This window comes from Lupinus angustifolius, chromosome LG13 (assembly GCF_001865875.1).
Source record: "Lupinus angustifolius cultivar Tanjil chromosome LG13, LupAngTanjil_v1.0, whole genome shotgun sequence".
In the NCBI taxonomy this organism is placed as follows: Eukaryota; Viridiplantae; Streptophyta; class Magnoliopsida; order Fabales; family Fabaceae; genus Lupinus; species Lupinus angustifolius.
The window spans coordinates 1,393,324-1,416,109 of record NC_032021.1 but is presented as its reverse complement, the minus strand read 5'-3'; the positions used below and the strand labels follow the sequence as shown (position 1 = coordinate 1,416,109).

Below are 22,786 nucleotides of genomic sequence, written 5' to 3'. Positions count from 1 at the left end.
TCATTGTTTAACTAAAATTAAAATTTTAATATATTCTTAAGATTTTATTAATTATTTCTATTTACAATAGAGTGGATGACATGTTTGAACTTTGAAGCCAACAAAGTCAAACCGATCCTTTTTCCTAAGCTATTCACATTACAAAAATATCAACGCCCAAAATCAATTCAATATGCGTGGGACCCACCTATCAAAAATATCAGAGCCGTTGATTTCATTTGCAAACTCACTTAGTTTTCCTTCTTATACTTCTTCTTCCTTGTTTCTCTGCTCCTCACTGCTTCGCACTTTGGCTCTTCCGCGTCTCTGAATTCTGAAGGTATCTTCGAACGATTCTCTTTGTTTTCAGATTAATTTCTTATACTTGACTTTGTTTTTTTCTTCTGAATTCATATGAATTTCTTATACTTGATTTTGATGCATTACATCGCAATGAAATGATTTCAATTTCACACTCAAACTTACATTTACTGATATACATGCGAGGTTTTGTCACTGATTTCTCTATCAAGTAGGATTAGGATTAAACTTTCTCCGTGTAAAGTGTTGGATGTTTATGATATAGTTTTCTTCATTTTTCTGTACCTGCATGTTAGGTTTTTTTAGATGAAGGCTAATTTTTTATCTCAAAAATCCAGGTTTTGAACTCTTCTACTAATTAAGTTTGTTTGGTGGAGAAAGTGAATTAGTCATTATGCCTAATGATACTGCACATGCATGTCACGAGGGTGTGGATGCTCAAGTAATGCATGGTTACCAATCGGTGTTTATGCCTCATTGGACACACATGGCTCGAAATCGTTTATCGAATGGTTGTGAGGTGAGAGAAATCAAAGAAGACAGTGATGCTGAGAAGCGCGATGGTGGGTCAGAGGTTGCTAAAGATGGTTCTGTGCATGCTGGATCAACTGGAGAAGTAGATAGGGATACAAGGGTTACCTACAGCAATGAGGCTCACCCTGGAAAATCAAAGAAAACAAGCTTATATTCAAAATCATTTTCTATCTTCAGAAAGAAGACTAATGGAATATCTTCTCTGAAGAGGGAATGGGTTGGTGTTCCCCATAGGAAAGATCCAAAAATTGAAATTGAAGCCATCTCTGGAGATGACAATGTTTCTCTCTACAGAACTAGGAGTCACTTACTATCAACATCTGCGCATGCTCCTCCTAGAACAGAAACTTTAGCAAGAAAGTATCAATTATTGTCTAGAGATACTTCACCGGTGCCTCCGTTGATGAACTCCTGGTACACTGTGGAACAGAACAACCTTGCTGTTTCAACATCACTATGGAATGGCTTTGTAAAACCAGCTTCTGACATAGTGAGAAATGGACATGATAAAGGAAAAACCTCAGTGCCTCCATCCACACCTGGACAGCATGAAGTATATCAATCAAGCTACAAGGTAACACATCAAGTGCTGGATCTTATTGGTACCATGCCATTTAATTTTTTACCATCTTCTTGGTTAAGTGTTTAAATATGTGGCAAAAGCTCACATGTGAACAAGGGTGCATTTACCCTTGTAGGATTATTTAGTGGGTTAAGACCTTTATATTCTTCCTGAAATCAAGGGTAGATTCATTCTTACTTGCTTAGTTTAGAGACAAAGTTTCCTTAGAGGATCTTCATCCTAAATGATTTACATTGTAACATGGTTTTTGACTAGTCGGGCTTTTGAGGAAAACAATAATTTCATTAACCTATACATTCATGTTGATTACAAATAATGTTGTACAGCAACCTGAAAGATATGGGAGTAGCTAGTTTGAATGGCATGGTTTCTTCATGTCTAGACTTGAATACAGACTTTTATGCAATTCTGTAATTAGCTCTTAAACTTGATAACTATATCACACACAACATATCTGAGAGTTTTCACTTGTAGCAATCATATTATTGCGTTTTTGTCTATGCTTAAATTCCTCAAGCAGGGTGCTCATGGCACTAGTTAACATGGCCCCGTTTTTTATAATAGCAGCAGTATATTATTGCGCATGGTGAAATCTGATACTATTTTAAACCTTGAGATGTTAATGAGGTAATAATATTTATCAAATTTTGATATTTTGTAGTGCTCCGAAGATAGTGAAAACTCGTCCACGTCTCAAGTTGTAATTACTTCAGTTGGAGAGGATAGCAAAAGAAAGTTAGTTTATGCAGCGCTACCAGATATAAACCAAGAACCTCCTGAGGTTCTCACTCTAGCTTGTCCAGTAGCTCTGGCATGTACTTTGGCTGACAGGGAGACCAGCACATCAATAACCAACAGCCTCTATGCAGAGCACCTCCTTTCTCACGCAGATGGACATTCAAGGTCAAAATCTGGCAATAGTTCTTTGGGATCAGATCCTAGTAGCAGATGGGTCAAACGACTCAAGCTATGCCCGCTAAGTTCTGCTCATGGTACCAGGAGTGCAACAATTGAAGAAATTACTTTGCATGAAAAAGTAAACAATATTTTCAGCAAAATGAAAGGCAACAAAACTAACTTGGAACCAAAAATGGCATATCATGCCGAAGTGCAGATGGTGCCAGATCTATGTGCAACAGTATTAACAAACGGCAATTCCTCTTCTACTAAAGAGAAAAAAACTGCAGCAAGTACGCTATTACATCCCTGGATCCGGAGGTGGAGTCGTAATCATGACGTATCTCCCCAGAAGAGGCATGAATTAGCAGAGCTTCGTAAACCAAAGTCTTCAAACACTCCAGAAGAGTTCCAAAAGAAACAGTTTCCAAGTATTGCTGCTATGGCAATGATGGGAAAGGCTATGAACTGTTTGAATCCCTCCGAGCTCATGAAAAAGGGACCTGTAGTAGTTTGGAATGTGAAGGGATTTTGAAAATGCTTTGCCATTGGTGATATAAACTTCATGTGAAGGATATGGTGGGACTTGGGAGATTTATGGGGTTAGTTTGAGAGGAATACATGGGATAAGGCTGTTGCTTACACGGTACATGAAGAAGTCATAACAGAGATGTGAGAAATGATCATCCCATATGCTACTATCAACTTGAACATGTTTATCTTACTATCTTGTTCTCCCCAGGTTTAGATTAGTGAAAATGTAAGCAGTGCATAGAAAGCACAACACTGGGAGTGAATCATTGAAGAAGATAATTATCTCCAAGTGGGAATCGAATTAAACAAGAAGTTTCTGAGAACTTTGAAAGTGCCAAGTGATTTTCTTTTTGTAGAGAAATGTTATGAAGAAGCTTAACTTTCGGTTGTAAAGGTAAAAATTTGAGATCATACATATCACAAATTATTAGATGTATGTTTGGTCAATCATACAATACAATGAATGTAAGAATGTTAAGTTATATGAGTGGACACTAGATAAGATATGATTAAGAGTAAATGCATTAACAAGAAAGTTGACGTAATTGTTATTATAGAGAGGAATGTAGAATTGTGCTTTATGTGATTTGAGCAACATAATAATGTATTTTGCCCTTAGATTTGCTTGAGTTAAACAACTATCTATTCGAGTATAGGCTGTTAAGAAGCACTGGCTTCATTATCATTAGTAAATGGTAATAGTAATGCTCCAATGATATCGTAGAGAGTACCTTGAGAGTTCATACTCAGCTTTTCATTTTATTTACTTCTGTGCATCTTGATTTCATGTTTTATTCATTCCAATTTTATACATAGCGTAGAGCTTCTATTTTACATACATAGCAAAAAGGGTGCAGCAGTTTTCTCAGTTGGATTTAGTGTTGCAGCTGTTACCCCTGTGTTCCCAAAGTGGGAATTTTCCAGGGAATGTCTCTTCCCGCTACTGTTGGAAACCAACCAGCCCATGAAGCCAAGTATTATGGATCATTTATATGACAGTGCCATCTTCTATTGTTGTCTTCTCTGTTATGATGGTGATTCCTGATCGAATGTAAAATCCATCATCTGGTTTATCTGCTTCTTGAACAGCCTACATATAAAGCATAGGAATTGGCAAGAGAGAGCATGGACAACTAAAACTGATAAAGTTGCCTCAAAAGCATAGCAAAATTGCGAAGGAAGCATCCATGGGAGATTATTGCATCCACAATCTACAAAAGCAACTCAAAACATGATGATAAGCAAGACATGCAATGAAGATAGAAGCCAGCTTTTCAGATAAATAGATGAACATAGTCATACACACCCGGCATTTATCAATCGTTGTTGGTGGTAGGAAACTCGGAGATGTGAAGATGGGTGTCTTGGGATCATAAGATTTGAACATTGGACTCTGCAAGAGAAGAACATAAAGCAGATATTAGTTTCAGGACAGTGACAATTTGCAACACTAGCAGCCCCAACAGGTTAATTGTTATGTTATATTTGATTTGTCATCCCCAGGTTTAGTAAGCTGCATTTTGTAATTACATGGTGGCCTTGTTCCTAGCTATACATGACAATAAGCCACACACTGAAAGCAAAACATGGAAAACTAATGCATCTTTGATATTGTGGCTTTTAACTAATACATGGTGTCATAGTGTCTATACTCTATACCTACAAAATAGGAAGAACACTAAATTATAAGATTGCCAACAGTAAATATCATCATGACTATGGATTCTTGTCATCTGTTTTAAAAAAAATTACATGCTAAATAAAAATATTAAAATAAAAAAGTAACATACTTAAGGAATGCTGCCACACACTTGGGCATTATACTTTACTCCACCACTTAAGGAACCTCGAGTTATTTATGCCCTATAAGCAAAGTGATGCAGTCACATGTGAGTTACAATATTTAATGCCAAATGTAAATTTTCCTTTTATATCAATTGCAAACGAAGAAACAGGACGTGACATCAACACCACACCACTCGTGGGGATTGGATATTATAATACAAATGTTGTAATGTAAGATTATGATACAAGTAAGAGAGAAAACAAAAAAGATACATTGAGTTGGAGAGCATCTCTAATAGGAGACATTGCTCTAAACATTTATGTGATTATCTTCAGATTGAAGATTACATTAATCACAACTAGCTGTTTGTTAATATCATATTATCCGGTTTTATTTGCTAATCAATTGCAATGAAGGAAACTAATGGCATTAATGCAACTCGCTAGGAAAATATATTAATGTGATTATCATGCATGTGAGGGATAAATGTATGAGTTGGAGTGCTTCCTTGTAGGAGACACTGCCCTAACATTTCTGATTTTCTAAGATTTTATTTATAGATCCAGAGTTACATTAACTATAACTCACTGAGATTTTTCAGAAGGTGATTCCTAGTGTTCCTTATTCCCATTGGACACAACCATAAAGTCAACTCTACAATTCAGCAACTAAGAGAGATAAAGTTTGGTTATTATTTTTGCAATTGGTGTTGTACCACTAAACAATGACCCAAGCCTTTGTTTCAGCCATAAACTAGTCTCACATGCACACGAGTGGTAATACAATGAAATGAAAATTGTTTTAAGAAATTAAATTTCCAAAATAATTGTTGCCAACCTAGTGTTGCATATGAATGAGAAGATTACATGTGGGAGACATTGCATTAACATTATCACCTTATGTTTAGATCCATATCTCAGGTAGTTAGCAGAATCATTAATTAATGTTTGTTTAAGATCATATTCCATGTGTTGTGTCAGCAACACCTCATAATATATATTGAGCACATAGCATTGGAAGGAAATCATAACCATAACTCAATTCTTGTGTTCAAAATACAAAGTCTTCTCTTTTCTTAAAGGAAAAATGGCAGCCTCTCCTTTGAACACAAAATCAAATTTCCATGCTCGTTCTAACAGCTTGCCCTCTACACCACACCCTCTCTTTCTTCAATGCAATGAACACTTGGAGAGGTTAAAGTCTTCCCATGAAACCTCTTCTTCATCTTCATTGCTTACTCATAAACTAGTTGGCTTGCAAGATTTGCATGAATGTGTTGAAAAACTTGTCCAACTTCCCCTCACTCAACAAGCACTTCTCAATGAGCCTCAACAAAATTGGGTTGATGAGATATTGGATGGATCTTTGAGGTTACTAGATGTGTGCACAACTGCCAAAGATTCTCTACTTCATACGAAAGAGTGTATGCGTGAACTTCAATCAATTATGAGAAGAAGAAAAGGAGGAGATGATGGAATCATTGTTGAGGCTAAAAAGTTCTTGACTTCTAGGAAGGTGGTTAAAAAGGCCATATCCAAAGCCTTGGTGAACTTGAAGGCTATTTCTAAAAAGGGAAACTTCTCTTCTAACATCAAAGACCAACAAACAATGGCCTTGGTTGGTTTGTTGAAAGATGTTGAAGTTGTCACTCTTTCCGTATTTGAGTCAATGTTGAATTTCATTTGTGGATCAACACAATCAAAAGCAGGAAACTGGTCTTTGGTTTCAAAGTTAATCCACACCAAAAGAATAGGATGCTCACAAGTAGTGGAGGAGAGTGAATTCTCACATGTGGATGTAGCATTGCATTCCTTTGTACTTCACATGACAAACAAATCATCTTCGGATAACATCAGTAATTTGCCAAACCATTTGGAGAAACTTGAGTCTCGCATTCAAGACTTCGAAGAAGGGCTTGAGTTTTTGTTTAGGCGCATGATTAAAATCAGAGTTTCCCTTCTTAACATTCTCAACCATTAGTTAAGAGTATAAGAGACATCAACTTTTTGTAGTTATACATGAAAATCACGATGTAAATATCTAGTTATAAAAGATTGAAACTTTTCACTCTATTTTTGGTTGCAGTATCATTATTGAGCTTTGATCATTTCTCGACTTGACTTAATTACTTCATGAAAATATCTTCAGCACATATCCATTAAAGATCACCTTAACTATATTTAAAGTATCTTTCACGAAGGTTGGAATAATCAAAGAATAAAACGTTCACAATTTCAATGATATGAAGCTGATAAATTATATTTTTTGGACTCATATCTCACATGATTCAAGCATTGAAAGAGATCTATTGTTCCTTATGCAATAGCAGACCAACTCAGATGATTATAATATGAATAACAATCAATTGGACATGCATTTGCAGCAATATTGCAGCCATTGTTTAAGCCATGAGAGTAGTCCAACGTGCAGATGAATTACATCATTGAAGGGTACTACTACAAAAAATGCAACATTAGCTTATTAGAAAATGCGGAAGTGGTTACTCTATAACATTTGAGGCGCTACTATAATTAATCTCAGGAACAACACAATCAAAGTCCAGCAGCAGAAATTTTATTTCCAAGCTAATGCAGATCAATAAAGTAGCTTGTTCACAATTGGCAGATGAAAATGAATTTCCACTAGTGGGTGAACTGTCACATGTTTTCCCAGGCATGCAAATTTGAAAACATGAATAATCTACAAAATAACTTGAAAAGTTTGGAGTCATTGATTCAAGACCTTGAAGAAGGGCTTGATCTTTTGTCTAGGTGTTTGAGTAAGAATAGAGATGTCCTTCTTAACATCCTTAATCATTAGATTAGTTAAGAATATCAGGGTATCAACATTTTGTAGTGGTGTACTTTTACATGGGAATCATAATTCTAAATATCTAGTTATAATAAATTGAAACTTCTTACTCAAGTTTTATTTATCATTAACATTGATCATTTCCTTGCTTCAATTATTTTGTGCATCAATCCATTAATAGCGTATGATGGAAAACGGTTTTGTTCTGATCAGTAATTTTACTTGCTGCTTGTGTTCTAAGAACATAGAAGATGTTATGAGGATTGAAAAAACATATGGCATAACTAAATGATCAATTATCTTGCTTTATGTATATTAAGGTTGATACACAACCACATTGCATAAATCAAATTCTAAGTCTAGCAAAATGGAGAAAATGGGTCAAGAGGAACCTTCATCAATTTAGTTGCAAAACTAATATAATGTCTTGTTTATCACCTTTTAGTATAAGGACTTACCTGATATGTTTTTCTATGACAATGCCAAAGTAAAGAATGTGAGGGTTTTGGGTTTTTTATTTTATTTCTGTATCGAAAAACTAATCGAAGCATGGATAAGAACTAAAGATTATGGATCTGCCTTTTTTTCCAATGCCATAGCCCATATGCTCACTGCATACTATAAGGTATTGGAGACATAAGGAATCTTATCATAAGAAAAATCAGAAAGTGCTAACTAATTGAGATTTGCATCTAAACATAAAACATAAAAATTAGAGCAATGTCTGCTACAAGGAAACTCTCCAAATAAATACTTCATTTCATTTAATCTATCACTTCCATGATTATAGCATTTCCAATGCAAGTGATCATTTAACAAAAAGCTTGCATTCAATGATGTAATTCATCTGCACGTTAGACTATTCTCATGGCTTAAACAATGGCTGCAACATTGTTGCATATGCCTCTCCTGGAGAAACAAGAGCCATGTTCCTATCTTCTTCCCATGCATTAAAATAAAGCTAAAAACAAGTGAATGAAACTGAAATGTTCCTAATCCAATTTTCAAATCGACATGGCGATTTTATTTGAGCTTTTGAGGCATAATAAAACTTATTATAAAACTTCCTATAGGGGTTAATGAACGTGAGGTTTGAGCCTACCATCTAATTTAATATTTGAACTATAGAAAGAATTTGATAAATTTAACATGCAGCACACGGTCTTGATCAAATATTTAAAATTGCTTTGTTAACTTGTTAAATTTAACATGGGGTACGCGGTATTGTTCAATTACTGATCTGCTATTGCATAAGGAACAATAGATCTCTTTCAATGCTTGACGCATGTGAGATGACTCCACATAATAAATTTATAAGCTTCCAATCATTGAAATTGTGAAAGTTTTATTTTTTGATTATTTTCACCTTCGTGAAAGATACTTGCAATATAGTTAAGGTGATCTTTAATGGATATGTGCTCAAGTTATTGTCATGAAGTAATTAAGTCAAGTCTAGAAATGATCAAAGCTCAATAATGATACTGCAACCAAAAATAGAATGAAAAGTTTCAATCTTTTATAACTAGATATTTACATCGCGATTTTCATGTATAACTACAAAAAATTGATGTCTCATATACTCTTAACTAATGGTTGAGAATGTTAAGAAGGGCAACTCTGATTTTAATCATGCGCCTAAACATAAACTCAAGCCCTTCTTCGAAGTCTTGAATGCGAGACTCAAGTTTCTCCAAATGGTTTGGCAAATTACTGATGTTATCCGAAGATGATTTGTTTGTCATGTGAAGTACAAAGGAATGCAATGCTACATCCACATGTGAGAATTCACTCTCCTCCACTACTTGTGAGCATCCTATTCTTTTGGTGTGGATTAACTTTGAAACCAAAGACCAGTTTCCTGCTTTTGATTGTGTTGATCCACAAATGAAATTCAACATTGACTCAAATACGGAAAGAGTGACAACTTCAACATCTTTCAACAAACCAACCAAGGCCATTGTTTGTTGGTCTTTGATGTTAGAAGAGAAGTTTCCCTTTTTAGAAATAGCCTTCAAGTTCACCAAGGCTTTGGATATGGCCTTTTTAACCACCTTCCTAGAAGTCAAGAACTTTTTAGCCTCAACAATGATTCCATCATCTCCTCCTTTTCTTCTTCTCATAATTGATTGAAGTTCACGCATACACTCTTTCGTATGAAGTAGAGAATCTTTGGCAGTTGTGCACACATCTAGTAACCTCAAAGATCCATCCAATATCTCATCAACCCAATTTTGTTGAGGCTCATTGAGAAGTGCTTGTTGAGTGAGGGGAAGTTGGACAAGTTTTTCAACACATTCATGCAAATCTTGCAAGCCAACTAGTTTATGAGTAAGCAATGAAGATGAAGAAGAGGTTTCATGGGAAGACTTTAACCTCTCCAAGTGTTCATTGCATTGAAGAAAGAGAGGGTGTGGTGTAGAGGGCAAGCTGTTAGAACGAGCATGGAAATTTGATTTTGTGTTCAAAGGAGAGGCTGCCATTTTTCCTTTAAGAAAAGAGAAGACTTTGTATTTTGAACACAAGAATTGAGTTATGGTTATGATTTCCTTCCAATGCTATGTGCTCAATATATATTATGAGGTGTTGCTGACACAACACATGGAATATGATCTTAAACAAACATTAATTAATGATTCTGCTAACTAACTGAGATATGGATCTAAACATAAGGTGATAATGTTTATGCAATGTCTCCCACATGTAATCTTCTCATTCATATGCAACACCAGGTTGGCAACAATTATTTTGGAAATTTAATTTCTTAAAACAATTTTCATTTCATTGTATTACCACTCGTGTGCATGTGAGACTAGTTTATGGCTGAAACAAAGGCTTGGGTCATTGTTTAGTGGTACAACACCAATTGCAAAAATAATAACCAAACTTTATCTCTCTTAGTTGCTGAATTGTAGAGTTGACTTTATGGTTGTGTCCAATGGGAATAAGGAACACTAGGAATCACCTTCTGAAAAATCTCAGTGAGTTATAGTTAATGTAACTCTGGATCTATAAATAAAATCTTAGAAAATCAGAAATGTTAGGGCAGTGTCTCCCACAAGGAAGCACCCCAACTCATACATTTATCCCTCACTTTACTTGCATGATAATCACTTTAATATTAATGCTGTTAGTTGCTTCATTACAATTGTTTTTCAAGGAAATCGAATATGATCTTATAAAACAGCACGTTGTCATTAATTTAAACTTGGATCTAACCATAATGACTGAAATGTAAGAGCAATGTCCCCTACATTAATTTAAACTTTGCTTCATTCTGATTCTCTTGTCCTCAATAGTGGAGGATAGCCATCTCATTTTTCGTCACCCTTAGCATATTCATCAACCAAGTTGTAGTTTTCAGATTAACAGCTAGGATATCTAGTCCAATTAATTTTGAATTTCATGTGCATGTTAGGTTCAAGTTTAATAATGAAACAGCAAGATTATATAGTAATTCACTTGTCCTCACTATAGTAACATATGCATCTTTTTTAGGTGATCCTTGGCATATAAAATTGTGAACATGTGCTGGCATTAATCTTTGATACTATCATTAACCAAATGGAAGTTTTATGATTGAAAAAGGTAGGATGTATATTCAAATGAACTTTGAATATCATGTAGACTCAATAATTGATTTAAATGATATCAAATTATTATGTTTCATTCCTGTCTTCATTGTTTATTTTATTTTCACAGAAAAGTGGAATCAAATTTCATTAAGTGATCAGATTAAAATGGAAGTTGTACTGAAACAAAAGAGACACTGATGTTGAAGTAACTATGATTTGATTAATATATATTCATTAACAAAATTAATTACATTCATGTACAATTATGTGAAGCTCATTGGGGAAAATTGAGCCTACAAAAATCATAAAGATATTATGATTACTGGCTGAAGATGTTGAGAAGTGAAACTCTGCTTCTGATTAGTTTTCTAGAGAGTTGCTCAATCCTTAGTTCTAAATCCTGAATGAACATATCCAAATTTTCCATTTGACTTTGAAAATATTCAATAGATGAAGCCTTGTGAATGGTGAGAGATTGCAATGCTGCATCCACCATTTCAAACTCACTTGTGTCTGATTCTGGAGAGTCACATTCTACTCTTTTAGGCTGCGCCAACTTGGATATTATTGACCATGTATTACGCTTTGTGCGTCGCTTTCGGTCGGATATAAGAATCAACAAAGATTCCAATGAGCTCTGTGTGACTTCTTCTGCTTCTTTTAAGAAGCTAAGCATGGAGAAATTGTTGTTGTCTTTGTTTGAGGAAGAAGCTATGTCCTCTTTTTTTGTCGCTTTCAAGTTTTCCAAGGCCTTTCTAATTGCCTTCTTTATAATCTTCCTTGAACTCGAGTATTTTGCAGCCGCGACTGCCAATCCAGTATCGCCACCTTTCCTTCTTCGGATGATTGACTGAAGTTCATGCAAGCTTTCCTTTGATTGCATTAGGCAATCCTTTGCCGTACTACATATATCCAAGAGCCTTAGAGACCCTTCAAGTAGGTCATCGACCCGCTTGTTGTCGCATTCTTGTGCTAAGGCTTGTTGTTCTGTTGGTAATTGAAGCAACTTACAAGTGCATTCATGCAAATCCTGCAAGCCATCTAGTTTGTGACTTGCAGAAGATGACGAAAATAGCGTTGTGGCTTCCGAACCCTTCAATCTTTGCAAATTATCCTCAAATTGTGATACAAAAGGGTGGGGTGCCGAAGGCAAGCTATTGCATCGAGTATGAATAATGGCTGCCATTTTATTTTCTTAGAAAAAGGGCTAGGAGGTGATACCAATAGTTTGTTTCGAACTTTCGAAGCCTAAGTTTTAGTTGTTAGCATTTGCTGTACATATATAGTCAATGAATTAAGGGAGACAAGAAGAATATTTTGTTTCCCTCAATGTCACCTAATGAGTATGCAATTATATCATATAATATTGGATCTCTGCTTCTCATACCAAGCTTCCAACTCATTCTTTTATTCTTTTACTTGAACTTACATGCATTATTGTGAAATGGCATCTTACAAGTTTCTAATATAATAGTTCAGACTCTTTAACGTGTGCATTGTAATGTGAGCTTAGTCTAGAGGATGAGGTAACATGATTAACATGCAGCCTGTGAAATTGTCTGCTAACAATATGACAGATAAAGGGCAAAAAGAAACTTCATTTTCAGCTATTGGTCATTCTTGGTGGGCATGTTTATGAAGCGTTCACCGATGTATGTGTATTAAGTATTGGAAGCTGTGAAAATATTTGTTGTAAGCTGGTTTGCATAGGGTTACATTAAAAATAATATTTTTTGATGAATCTTCTGTTTCCCAATGGAGCTGATTAATGATGTCTTGTTGTATTTTCTTTTGATCTTGATATCTGAAATTTAGCAAGGAAAGATTAGAAAATATGTGTGCATTGTTTTCTTACCATTTTGATCACTATGCTGCAATTGGAAGGCTCAAACCATCTTCCCTTTGTTTCACTCTATTCACAAAAGGGGGTCTAATAGGGTAGCTTATACAAGGTTTGTGCAACCAGAAGATTGTGGTACCTGTAACTCAAGGTTTATATTACATGTTAAAATCCGATTTGTCCGGGACAGAGAATTGGGACACCCTTAGGGACAGGTTATCTCTGTTCGTAACTCAAAGCCAATCTCAGGGTCAAATCTAGGTGCTATAATAATGAACTATATTAATGTAATGTACTCATTACTCATTGGTTTGGTCCTCATTATATGAAGACAAGAATCACGTCGCTCATTGAATTTTATCACATAAAACAAGAGAGCATGTGCATGCATGCATTTCATTTCATTATTGTTTAATCATCAACCATCAACTATGCTGCGTTATCTTAACAACTGGCATATAGATTCAAATTGACTTTGAACTTTGAATCCCATATGTGCATAATAATTGATATGGGAGGTTCTGAATTATGACACCCTTTTTATCCTTCATTTTATTTAACTCCTTGTCAAAGATGATGAATATTAATTCACTTAGAGATAATAGAAATAAGGTGGTTGAATATTTAGAAATATTGGATCTGAAACGGGTTATGGAACTTTATAGCTTGATCAAAGATGATTACAAAATGTTATTCTGCAGAGGATCTTCATCAAAGATGATTACACTAACATTTTCCTTATACTTGCTTGATTGAATAACAATATGAGAAAATAAAAATACTCCTAAATTTGATTTAAAGTCATTTTTTTTTACCGAAATCTAAATCTGACAGACGAACATTTTCTTAAAAAAAACTGGAAAGAAAGATATGTGAAAGGAAGAGGAAAAAAGAAACACAGATAAATTAGCTATAATTTGAACTTCATGTAATATTATATTTGTGACTGAACAAAGTTTAATCAAATTTATGTACAATTGAGTCAAAATTTGATTCTGGGCTGCACTAAATATTTACATTTTCCCCTCTAACTAATGGCTGAGGATGTTTAGAAGGGAAACTCTAGTTCTAATGAGTTGCCTTGATAGATTCTCAACTGTTACTTCTAGATCCTCAATGCAAATCTCCAAATCTTCCATATGGTTGTCAAAATTCTCAGAAGTTTTTTGACTGATGAGAGATTGCAAAGCTGCATCAACATTGACAAATTCATTTGAGTCTGTTTCTTGAGAGTCACAGGCCACTCTTGCAGGCTGCATCAACTTGGAGATTCTTGACCATTTGCTCTGTTTTGATTGACCCTTTGGGTCAGATAAAAACAACAACAATGATTCTATGGACCTTATAGTGATAGCTTCTGTTTCTTTTAGGATGCTAAACACTGAAAAAGCCTCCTTGTCTTTGTTGGACTCAAATTTTATTCCTTTCAAGTTTCCTAAGGCCTTTTGAATAACCTTCTTCATTTTCTTCCTAGATGCCAAGTATTTTCCACCCTCGACCGTGAATCCGTTGTTAGCACCCTTCCTTCGAAGAGCCGATTGAATCTCATACATGTTTTCCTTTGATTTCAAGAGGCAATCTTGAGCTGTACCACAAATATCAATAAGCCTAAGAGACCCATCTAATAGACCATCAATCAATTTGTCACTGAATTCTAGTGCCAAGTCCTGTTGAATGGTTGGTAATTGGATCAACTTATCAGCATAGTCATGTAAATCCTTTAAGCCATTTAGTTTATGGCTTATGGAAGATGATGAAAATGAAGTGGTGGCGGCTTCAGAATCGTTAAATCTCTGCAAATGCTCCTGGAATTGTGATACAAGAGGGTGAGGTGAAGATGGTAAACTGTTGCAGCGAATGTGCAGAGAGTTCTTTGTGTTTGATTCCATTTGTTTTTGAGATAAGACAATAGAAGGTTTATACAAGTAGGAGATGATATTCACAATTTGTTTTCAAGTTTGAGTTTTGGTGTTTGACATTTGCTGCCATATATAGCAAATGAATTGAAGGAGACAAGTAGAACATTTTTTTTGTTACATGTCCCCATAATGGGTAAGCAATTATACCATCTTGATTTGAATCTCAAATCTACCGTATATCGATAACTCATGTTCCCTACTCACCAGGCTTCCCAAAAAAATAACTTTGGAACCACATGGTTCTTGAAAAAATAATGGTATCTCTGCAGGTTAATGATATAAAAATTCAAACTTTGTGTTGCATGCATTGTATTAGGATCTTGTGTCTGGGGGTGGAGGAAATTTCTATTCTTAAACTAAGCTCAGGTTGCAAACTTGTCCTCTCAACTAAGGACAAGAAGAATCTTCAACTTAAGAAATGAAACTTGAAATGGTGTAAGGTCTGTAATTCTGTATATAGACCACAAACATGGTGCTAACACCATACTGAATCTGCTGAATAAGAATGGCTAGGAAGGGAAGTATGCAATACAATGAGGTGAGTATGCAACATGCACATGAAAATTTATTATTTTTCTCTAGTTAAGGTCATTAATTATTCCTTAAGGCCTTTCTTTTTTGGTCAAGTCACATATTTGTTTCATATCAGAAAACATGTAGCATATATTTTCTTAGGTTCTCTTTCAGGAAATGGGATATAAAACAATGAATGTAAGAAACAGGAAACAAGAGTATCTAAACAAGTTTGTATTCGTGACAAACTCCAACAGCGTATCGACCATAAATAGCAATAAAAGAGTAAAAAGTTCACAGGTATTATGTCCTTTTCTTTTACTAGTGATTGGAGATGTTGAGAACAGAAACTCTGGCTCTAGCTAGTTGTCTTGAAAGGTATTCAACTTGTACTTCTAGGTCCTGATTACAAATCTACAAGTTTTCTATATGGCTTTGAAATTTCTCAATAAATTGAGGCTTCTGATTGATGAAAGAATGCAAAGCTGCATCCACCTTTTTCATATTCATTTGTGTCTGATACTTGAGAATCACATTCCACTCTATTGGGCTGCATCAATTTGGACATTATTGACCCATAGTTACATGGTAAGTCACTACCAATTCCGGTGCATGGTACCCGGTTTTATGCGGTTCGTCAGTTTTTACATTATTATTACAAGACTAAAGGAGAGAACCATGTAACTATGTACTAACCACCGACTCAAGTTTGCACATGCACTCCTTTGATATCGAAGAGCTTCAGAGACCCTTCTAGTAGTTCATCAAATCATGTGTCACTGCATTCTAGTGCTAATGATTGTTGAGTAATTGACAATTGCAGCAACTTATCAATGCAGTAATGCAAAATCCTGAATCCATTGAGTTTTTGGCCTATAAAGATGATGATGACAAAGAAGAGGTGTGTTGAAAATCCTTCTATCTATTCAAATTTTCCTTAAATTGTGGTACAATGGGAAAGAGGTGAGGAACAATTGGCAAGTTGTTGCAGCCAATATGCAGAGAACTCTATGTATTTGTATTTATGGCTGACATCTTCTCTTTTATGAAAAAAGAGTGCTAGGAGATGATATTTGCAAGTTCTAAAGTCTTGATTTGTATATGTTGGCAATATTTGACATGCATATGCTCCATATATATCAAACAAATTAAGGGAGACAAGAATATTTTGTTTTTGTAAATGTCATAACATTACCACAAACATCCCAACTAATCCCTCAAAATTTATGTTTATCATATATTCATGTCAGTTCATAATCTTAATTTTATCATCAAAATAACAAGTATCCCCTTGTACACATGATACTAGCATATTACAAAACTTCTGATACTCTAGTTTGTTCAACTAGTGATTGAGGATATTGAGAAGTGCAACTCTGATTTTAATTAAACTCCTAAACAGTGACTCTAATCCTTCTTCAAGATCTTGTATGCAGGAACCCAACCTTACCAACTTGTTTTGCAAGTCATCAATTTCATTTGACTTGCTTATCATGTTAATAGCCAAAAATTGCAATGCAGCATCCACATTTCCAAACTCATTCTCATCAACTCTTTGTGAATAGGATACCCTTTTACTTTGCATAATCTTTGATACCAAAGACCAGCTAATTCGTTTTGAATATGCTGAGCCTGAGATAAAATTCAACAATGATTCAAATATGGAAAAAGTGATCACTTCAACCTCTTTCAACAAGCTAACTGAGGCCACAGTTTGATAATCTTTGTTACTGATAGAGAAGCTGCTTTTATTTGCATAACTACACTTCAAATTTTCCAAGGCTTTGAAAATGGCCTTCCTCACTACTTTCCTAGAGTTTAAGAACATTTTAACCTCTACTATGAGTTCCCTTTCACCTCCTCTTCTTCTTCTTATAATCGATTGTAGTTCACGTGTGCACTCTTTTGTGTGTATTAGTGCATCTTTGGTTGCTGAACATGTATCTAGGAGCCTTAAGGACCCATCTAAAAGCTCTTCCACCCATTTCTCTTGGCTTTCATGGATAAGTGCTTCTTGTGTTAGAGATAGTTGAACCAACTTTTCAACACAGTTATGCAAATCCTGAAGGCCATTGAGTTTGTGGCTAAGCAATGAAGAGGAAGTGGCATCAGAAGAAGCAGCTTCTAATCTGGCTAAGTGTTCATTGCATTGTAGAATGATAGGGTGTGGCTTAGAGGGCAAGCTATTAGAACGTGCATGGTTATTATGGGATTTAAGGTTCAATGGAAAGGTTTCCATTTTTTTTATAAACAAGAGAAGCAAAGTGTGTTGAGGTTGAATATGTGCAATTGATTTGTTTTTCTCCTTTGCCTATTGATCAATATATATGGCTTAGGAGAATGTAGAAATTTAATCTTATCTTGACAAATATTATTGATTACTAACTTATCTAGATTGATCTAAAGACATAATCACATATAAGTTAGTGTAATGTCTCCATGGCAAATCTCTACAGCTCATACTCATTTTTTTTATTAGTTTTCATTTGTTCTTCAAAAAATTATTATGTAATCATGTTTAGCTGATATTTCCTTAGGGTGCATTGTACCTTTATTGTACGGCAAGGGCATTGTAGTTGCTGATGACAATTATATCTGTTCTTTTGTGAACACTTATCACTGTTAGCATCTAATTTTTTGTGGTTTAATTTGACTTATGACATAAGCAGTATAATAAATCAAAGAGTAAAATGATTTCAAAATAATAATAAGATGGTAAAGGACAAAGGGTTCAATCACATCACAATTTGTTGAAAGGTCTAGGTGAGTAATTTGAGTACCTACCAATGATTATATAATGTCATTCTACCACTTTCTACTAACACTATAACATATATATACTATCAGTATAAAGATTTATATATAATCAATATCTCATGTAACATGCATTTATATTACTTATATTTAAGAGTAAACGATGATTAAATATAAATAACGAATTATATGATGACAGTTTCAGTAATCGACTTTTGTATTTCATAATTTTTCTTCTTACTGCAATGAATAACTAATCCTTTCTTCTTTATTTGTACTATATGGTTTTAATTAAAAATACATTCTTTTTCCAATTCTTCTCACAATGATTAAAAAAAAGGTTCCACCAACAAATTAAGGATCAAGTAGAATCAAAGTGGTGGATTTTTCCATGGTTGAGTGAGATTTTGTGGAAGGTGCTGAAATATTATTTCCAAATAATTTTATGTAGCACGAGTTTGAATTCTGACGGTGATGATGTATTACAGATTTTGCAGTGCTGTCTTTCTATAATGTAGAAAGATAGCATTAAGGAAAATGCTTATTTGATTTGATTGTTCTCATCACAAGAACACAAACATCACATGGTTCATTGCATTTAGAAAATGAAATTTGAGCCCTTCACTTATAATTGAGGCAATAATAGATTTTGATCATTGTTCAACCACCCATCTTATTCATCATGTGGGTTCAATACTTGAACTAACTGTAGCTACACCTTGGTAGGACATAATATGCAAAGAAACATAAAGATTTAAATTTGATCATAAATATTATTTACATGTATATGTAAGAGAAAACAACTGAGATTATTGACCAAATTTAACCCTTAATGTTGTAAGGTAAATGGATGATTAGTCAAATTATTTTGTACATTAATGGCTTGAACTTCTTAATACCTCATTTTTTTGTGATTTGTCCTTCAGCTTGTTACATAGATTTGTGGTTTCTTACAAGAAGGACAAATCACTTGTTTAGAGGGGATACCCTCTAATTTGGAAAATAATTAACCTCTTATGGAGATTCATAAATGTTATTCTCAATAAATGGCGAATATAATTCTTAAAGATCTAATGACACCTTATACCAATAAATCGGAGCCTTGTTGGTTACTTATTATATATAGATTGACATTGACTTGAATAATATAATAATAAGTGGGGATTCACTTATTCCAAGATGAAATTTTTTAAACTTACCCCATCATAGCCATCAATTCAATGCTGGAAACCAAAAAAAAGTGGATCTCTCCTAGGAAAAGCAGCATATGGAATTATTATAGTTGAGGATAATATATAATCATTATCAAAATCTAAGTTAAACTAGATTCATGGACAAGTATGTGATACTCATCTACTTGTTAAAATGAATTTAGTAGTTGCTAAATTCATGTCTCTATAGCTTGAATGCACAACTCCAACCCTTCCAATGTGATTTTGAAAACACTATAACACTATGTTTTGGTTGATCAGAATCAAATGACACTTTTAGCCTGCACCAACTTGGGAGACTAGTGGCCACTTTGGTTTTCATCTTGAGCTAGATATAAAAGATAAAAAAGACTCTAGTTGAACCACTCACAACTTCAACTTCTAGTTCATATGAGCACCATCTAAATTCTCTTTAGTTTTTGCCCACTCCCTAAATAAATGCTAGCTGAAGAGCATCTTCGTCACCAAATACCAACTTCATTCTTCTTTTGGATCTCTCATTTTATAATTTATTACAATTCATATCTATTTTTTTTTTCATAATGACAAATGTCATTCCTATGAACCCAAATTCTCAATACCAAAAGTTTTCTATGTCTCTATATCAAACCAATAAAATTTTGCCTAATAATAAATAACACAGTATTTAATTTCTCATTAATTGAGATACTAAGACAAAACATTATTGGGCTGGTATAGATGCATAGAAAACTTTTGGTATGAAGGAAATGGTTTCCACAACCTACCTCATTCTTAATCAAACATCTATATTTTCATTCTCTCATTGTTCTTATTTAAGAACAAAATTGATAAATAAGAATGACATAGTAGAATAACCACTTTGGTTGCTCTAATTCATTTTCTCTCATTGTTCTTATTTAAAAGGACCTTAAGAATAACCACTTTGGTTGCTCTAATATATTCATCAAGACATTTTATCACTGACAATGAATAAAAGAAAAGCAAATTTGGAACCAAGGTGTATGTTACTATGTTATCAGTTATTTTTAATTATTGAATACTAAGATATGTAACCTTAAATGTTTTAGATGTGACTAAGTCATTAACAATGAGAAACAACAAATACAACCCAGCCACACAAAAAACCAATGAAAGAGCATACAATGGAAACCAAATTATGTCAGATTAAGATGATAGCCAAAATTTGTCAAATCAATAACAAAGGAAAGCCAAATAGTCAAACATGTTATCAAAACATAAAAGAGAATCTCAACCTACAGGTTCAGCAACAGTCGAGAACTGATACGGTATAGCGTGACATACATCTCAAACTGAAAGGAACATAGTAATACACCCAAAAATCCATATGCTATGGGCTGTAATACTTCACCTAGGTATTTGTAGCCCTAGTGTATATCTGCTGACTTGAGTGGGCAGAAACCAACCTGATTGAACCTCTAGCCATCAAGTCTCTGATGGCCTTCCTTGCAAGAGATCCATTAACCTGTAAAGTGCGTAGAAAAGGTGATTTAATTCTGGATACAACATTACTCGTAGTAATTAACAATCAAATTGTTCTTGAATGCATAATTGCAGATATAAATAAAGCATTCAGTATTACTCATAGTAATTAACATTCAAATTGTAATTGAATGCATTGGGAAAATCTGGCTTAAATTGCAGATATAAAGATAGCTTTCAGTATTGCAAGTCAAATTGTTAGACTGGCATCAAGAGTTTGTCGAGGCTATACAAAAATTACCCATTTTCTAAATGACAATTTTAAGCTTAGAATGACAAGGTTTATGGACATTGACATTCATCATGAAAATATCTATCACAAGAAGAGGAAACACAGACATTTTTTAATCTATTTAAAATGCATATAAAACACATATGGTATAGGTATAGCAGAAACCCTAGTGTGCAATAAGCATCTGATACAGCAGAGTGAAAATAAGAAATCTTGATTCAAAACCACAAACATAAGTGATAACAAATCTATCCATGTTAAGCAGTTGTTCATGACTTCAAATTTACCCATGTTAAGCAGCAGAATAATTAACAGGTAAACAAGGCAAGAGGATACAATTAATTGATTTTTCGACCAGTTGCACCTTCTAAGATACAACCACAGATGGCCAAAAAGGATAATAACAAATCTAAAAAAGTATCTAGGCTAGACACCTAAAACAATACACTTAAACAACACACAAGTATAAACACATATCCACGTAAAGCTATCAATAGGTCTACATTCACTCAACAAGCATGTAAACACACAAAACACAAACAGTAAATGCAGTTTGACTAATACTATGCCGTAAAGCATGTAATGACTCAACACAACACAAATTCAATTACATTATAAATGCAGTAAGCTCACATTAACACAAATCAAATGTAATATCATGACACATAACATGATTCAAAAACTAACACAAAAAGGATGGAAGTAACAGAAGAGGTACCCTCAAACGATCAGAAAGGATGGAAGGAGTGATGAGCTTGAACTTGGGTGCTTCAGAAAGAAGCTTGTCATAAGAAGCCTGATCAAACAGAACCATGTTATTCACCTTCTCCTTTTGCTTTCCCTTGCTCCACTTCTGTTAAAACATAAATTTCACACCTTAATATCACACACTCATCTCTCACATTACTATAACCACACACAAAAAACCATTTTTACCATTCATTATAAACTATAAAACAAATCTAACAACCCAAATGATGATTAATTTAAGAAAAGAATTAAACTTTGACAAAAAAATAATAAAGGGGTTTGTGACCTTCTTCTTCTGCTTTCCACCACCAGATTTTGCTGGCTTGGAAGAAGGTGGAGGAGCCTTTTCTTTCTTAGGTGCCTGCAATGAATAATCATATAGAGAAATGAGCAATGAGTATGAAAAAAGGAGAAAACTTTGAAGAATGAAGAAGTGTTACGCACCATGAAATGAGTTGTGAGAGAAGAAAATGGAGGGAAAGGGTTTCAAGAAGAGGCGCAAGTATGTGACAGTAGCATATAGAGAGAGAGGAAGAAACCCTATGCACTTTTATGAGACAAACAAAAAGCCCAAACTACGTCGTTTCGAACAGGCCCGGTGTAGGCTGAATGTTGCAAAAGCCCAATGAATTGAAGCCTTTAATTCTTTCTATATGGCCCGGTTAGAAGATTCATATAAAAGTTTATTAGTAAAACCAAACCATAGAAAGTTGTTGTACAATTTTCATTTTTGAAAGAAAGTTAAACAAGTAATGCATGCAATATGAAGTCAATGAAGTCCGTCATTTAAACATGTAATAATGACTAGAGAGAGTGCAACAAAGGGCATGTCCGTCATTTAAACATGTAATAATGTCAATTTGCATTTAGTATATTTCATTTATTATTTACTAAACGAATAGCTTTCATAGCTCAGTTGGTTAGAGCACCCGTTTAGTAAGCGGGAGGTCTTGAGTTCAACTCTCAATGAAAGCATTTTTTCATTTATATGCAGGCACCATGGTGGATTAAATTGTTCAGAATGTTCCCTTTCATTAATATCATACTAACTTAACTTCTGATTTCACT

General features: G+C 34.3%; 7 protein-coding genes, 1 long non-coding RNA gene and 1 other non-coding gene across 9 annotated transcripts; 3 read left to right on the top strand and 6 right to left on the bottom strand.

Moving 5' to 3' along the window:
• Nucleotides 265–3,350, top strand: LOC109325930. Its single transcript, XM_019558548.1, has 3 exons — nt 265–319; nt 639–1,408; nt 2,079–3,350. The coding sequence occupies exons 2-3, from the start codon at nt 695–697 to the stop codon at nt 2,847–2,849; spliced, it is 1,485 nt and encodes a 494-aa protein (XP_019414093.1). The 5' UTR covers nt 265–319; nt 639–694; the 3' UTR covers nt 2,850–3,350.
• On the bottom strand, nt 3,800–4,571 carry LOC109325931. Its single transcript, XR_002105201.1, has 2 exons — nt 4,155–4,571; nt 3,800–4,059 (listed from the first exon to the last, which is right to left on the bottom strand). It is a non-coding gene; the product is annotated as an uncharacterized LOC109325931 (long non-coding RNA).
• On the top strand, nt 5,163–6,706 carry LOC109363469. Its single transcript, XM_019609736.1, has one exon. The coding sequence runs from the start codon at nt 5,721–5,723 to the stop codon at nt 6,612–6,614; it is 894 nt and encodes a 297-aa protein (XP_019465281.1). The 5' UTR covers nt 5,163–5,720; the 3' UTR covers nt 6,615–6,706.
• On the bottom strand, nt 8,861–10,165 carry LOC109363468. The gene has a single exon (XM_019609735.1). It carries the CDS (start codon nt 9,923–9,925, stop codon nt 9,032–9,034), a length of 894 nt encoding a protein of 297 aa, XP_019465280.1. The 5' UTR covers nt 9,926–10,165; the 3' UTR covers nt 8,861–9,031.
• Nucleotides 11,268–12,577, bottom strand: LOC109325106. Its single transcript, XM_019557258.1, has one exon. The coding sequence runs from the start codon at nt 12,201–12,203 to the stop codon at nt 11,337–11,339; it is 867 nt and encodes a 288-aa protein (XP_019412803.1). The 5' UTR covers nt 12,204–12,577; the 3' UTR covers nt 11,268–11,336.
• Nucleotides 13,743–14,959, bottom strand: LOC109363445. Its single transcript, XM_019609709.1, has one exon. The coding sequence runs from the start codon at nt 14,744–14,746 to the stop codon at nt 13,889–13,891; it is 858 nt and encodes a 285-aa protein (XP_019465254.1). The 5' UTR covers nt 14,747–14,959; the 3' UTR covers nt 13,743–13,888.
• Nucleotides 16,600–17,568, bottom strand: LOC109325055. Its single transcript, XM_019557198.1, has one exon. The coding sequence runs from the start codon at nt 17,526–17,528 to the stop codon at nt 16,635–16,637; it is 894 nt and encodes a 297-aa protein (XP_019412743.1). The 5' UTR covers nt 17,529–17,568; the 3' UTR covers nt 16,600–16,634.
• On the bottom strand, nt 20,378–22,293 carry LOC109363195 (40S ribosomal protein S25-like). The gene is made up of 4 exons (XM_019609368.1): nt 22,163–22,293; nt 22,005–22,079; nt 21,687–21,821; nt 20,378–20,719 (listed from the first exon to the last, which is right to left on the bottom strand). Exons 1-4 carry the CDS (start codon nt 22,163–22,165, stop codon nt 20,606–20,608), a joined length of 327 nt encoding a protein of 108 aa, XP_019464913.1. The 5' UTR covers nt 22,166–22,293; the 3' UTR covers nt 20,378–20,605.
• On the top strand, nt 22,620–22,693 carry TRNAT-AGU. Its single transcript has one exon. It is a non-coding gene; the product is annotated as a tRNA-Thr (tRNA).

Bases quoted from the DNA above. Each gene is read 5' to 3' on its own strand.
- LOC109363468 (XM_019609735.1), bottom strand. From the start codon at position 9,925: ATGGCAGCCTCTCCTTTGAACACAAAATCAAATTTCCATGCTCGTTCT.
- LOC109325055 (XM_019557198.1), bottom strand. From the start codon at position 17,528: ATGGAAACCTTTCCATTGAACCTTAAATCCCATAATAACCATGCACGT.
- LOC109363469 (XM_019609736.1), top strand. From the start codon at position 5,721: ATGGCAGCCTCTCCTTTGAACACAAAATCAAATTTCCATGCTCGTTCT.
- LOC109363445 (XM_019609709.1), bottom strand. From the start codon at position 14,746: ATGGAATCAAACACAAAGAACTCTCTGCACATTCGCTGCAACAGTTTA.
- LOC109325930 (XM_019558548.1), top strand. From the start codon at position 695: ATGCCTAATGATACTGCACATGCATGTCACGAGGGTGTGGATGCTCAA. The intron at 1,409-2,078 runs GTAACACATCAA...GATATTTTGTAG, and splicing joins TATATCAATCAAGCTACAAG to TGCTCCGAAGATAGTGAAAA.
- LOC109325106 (XM_019557258.1), bottom strand. From the start codon at position 12,203: ATGGCAGCCATTATTCATACTCGATGCAATAGCTTGCCTTCGGCACCC.
- LOC109363195 (XM_019609368.1), bottom strand. The intron at 21,822-22,004 runs GTCACAAACCCC...ATGTTTTAACAG, and splicing joins GTGGAAAGCAGAAGAAGAAG to AAGTGGAGCAAGGGAAAGCA. The intron at 20,720-21,686 runs GTACCTCTTCTG...CGCACTTTACAG, and splicing joins TCCTTTCTGATCGTTTGAGG to GTTAATGGATCTCTTGCAAG.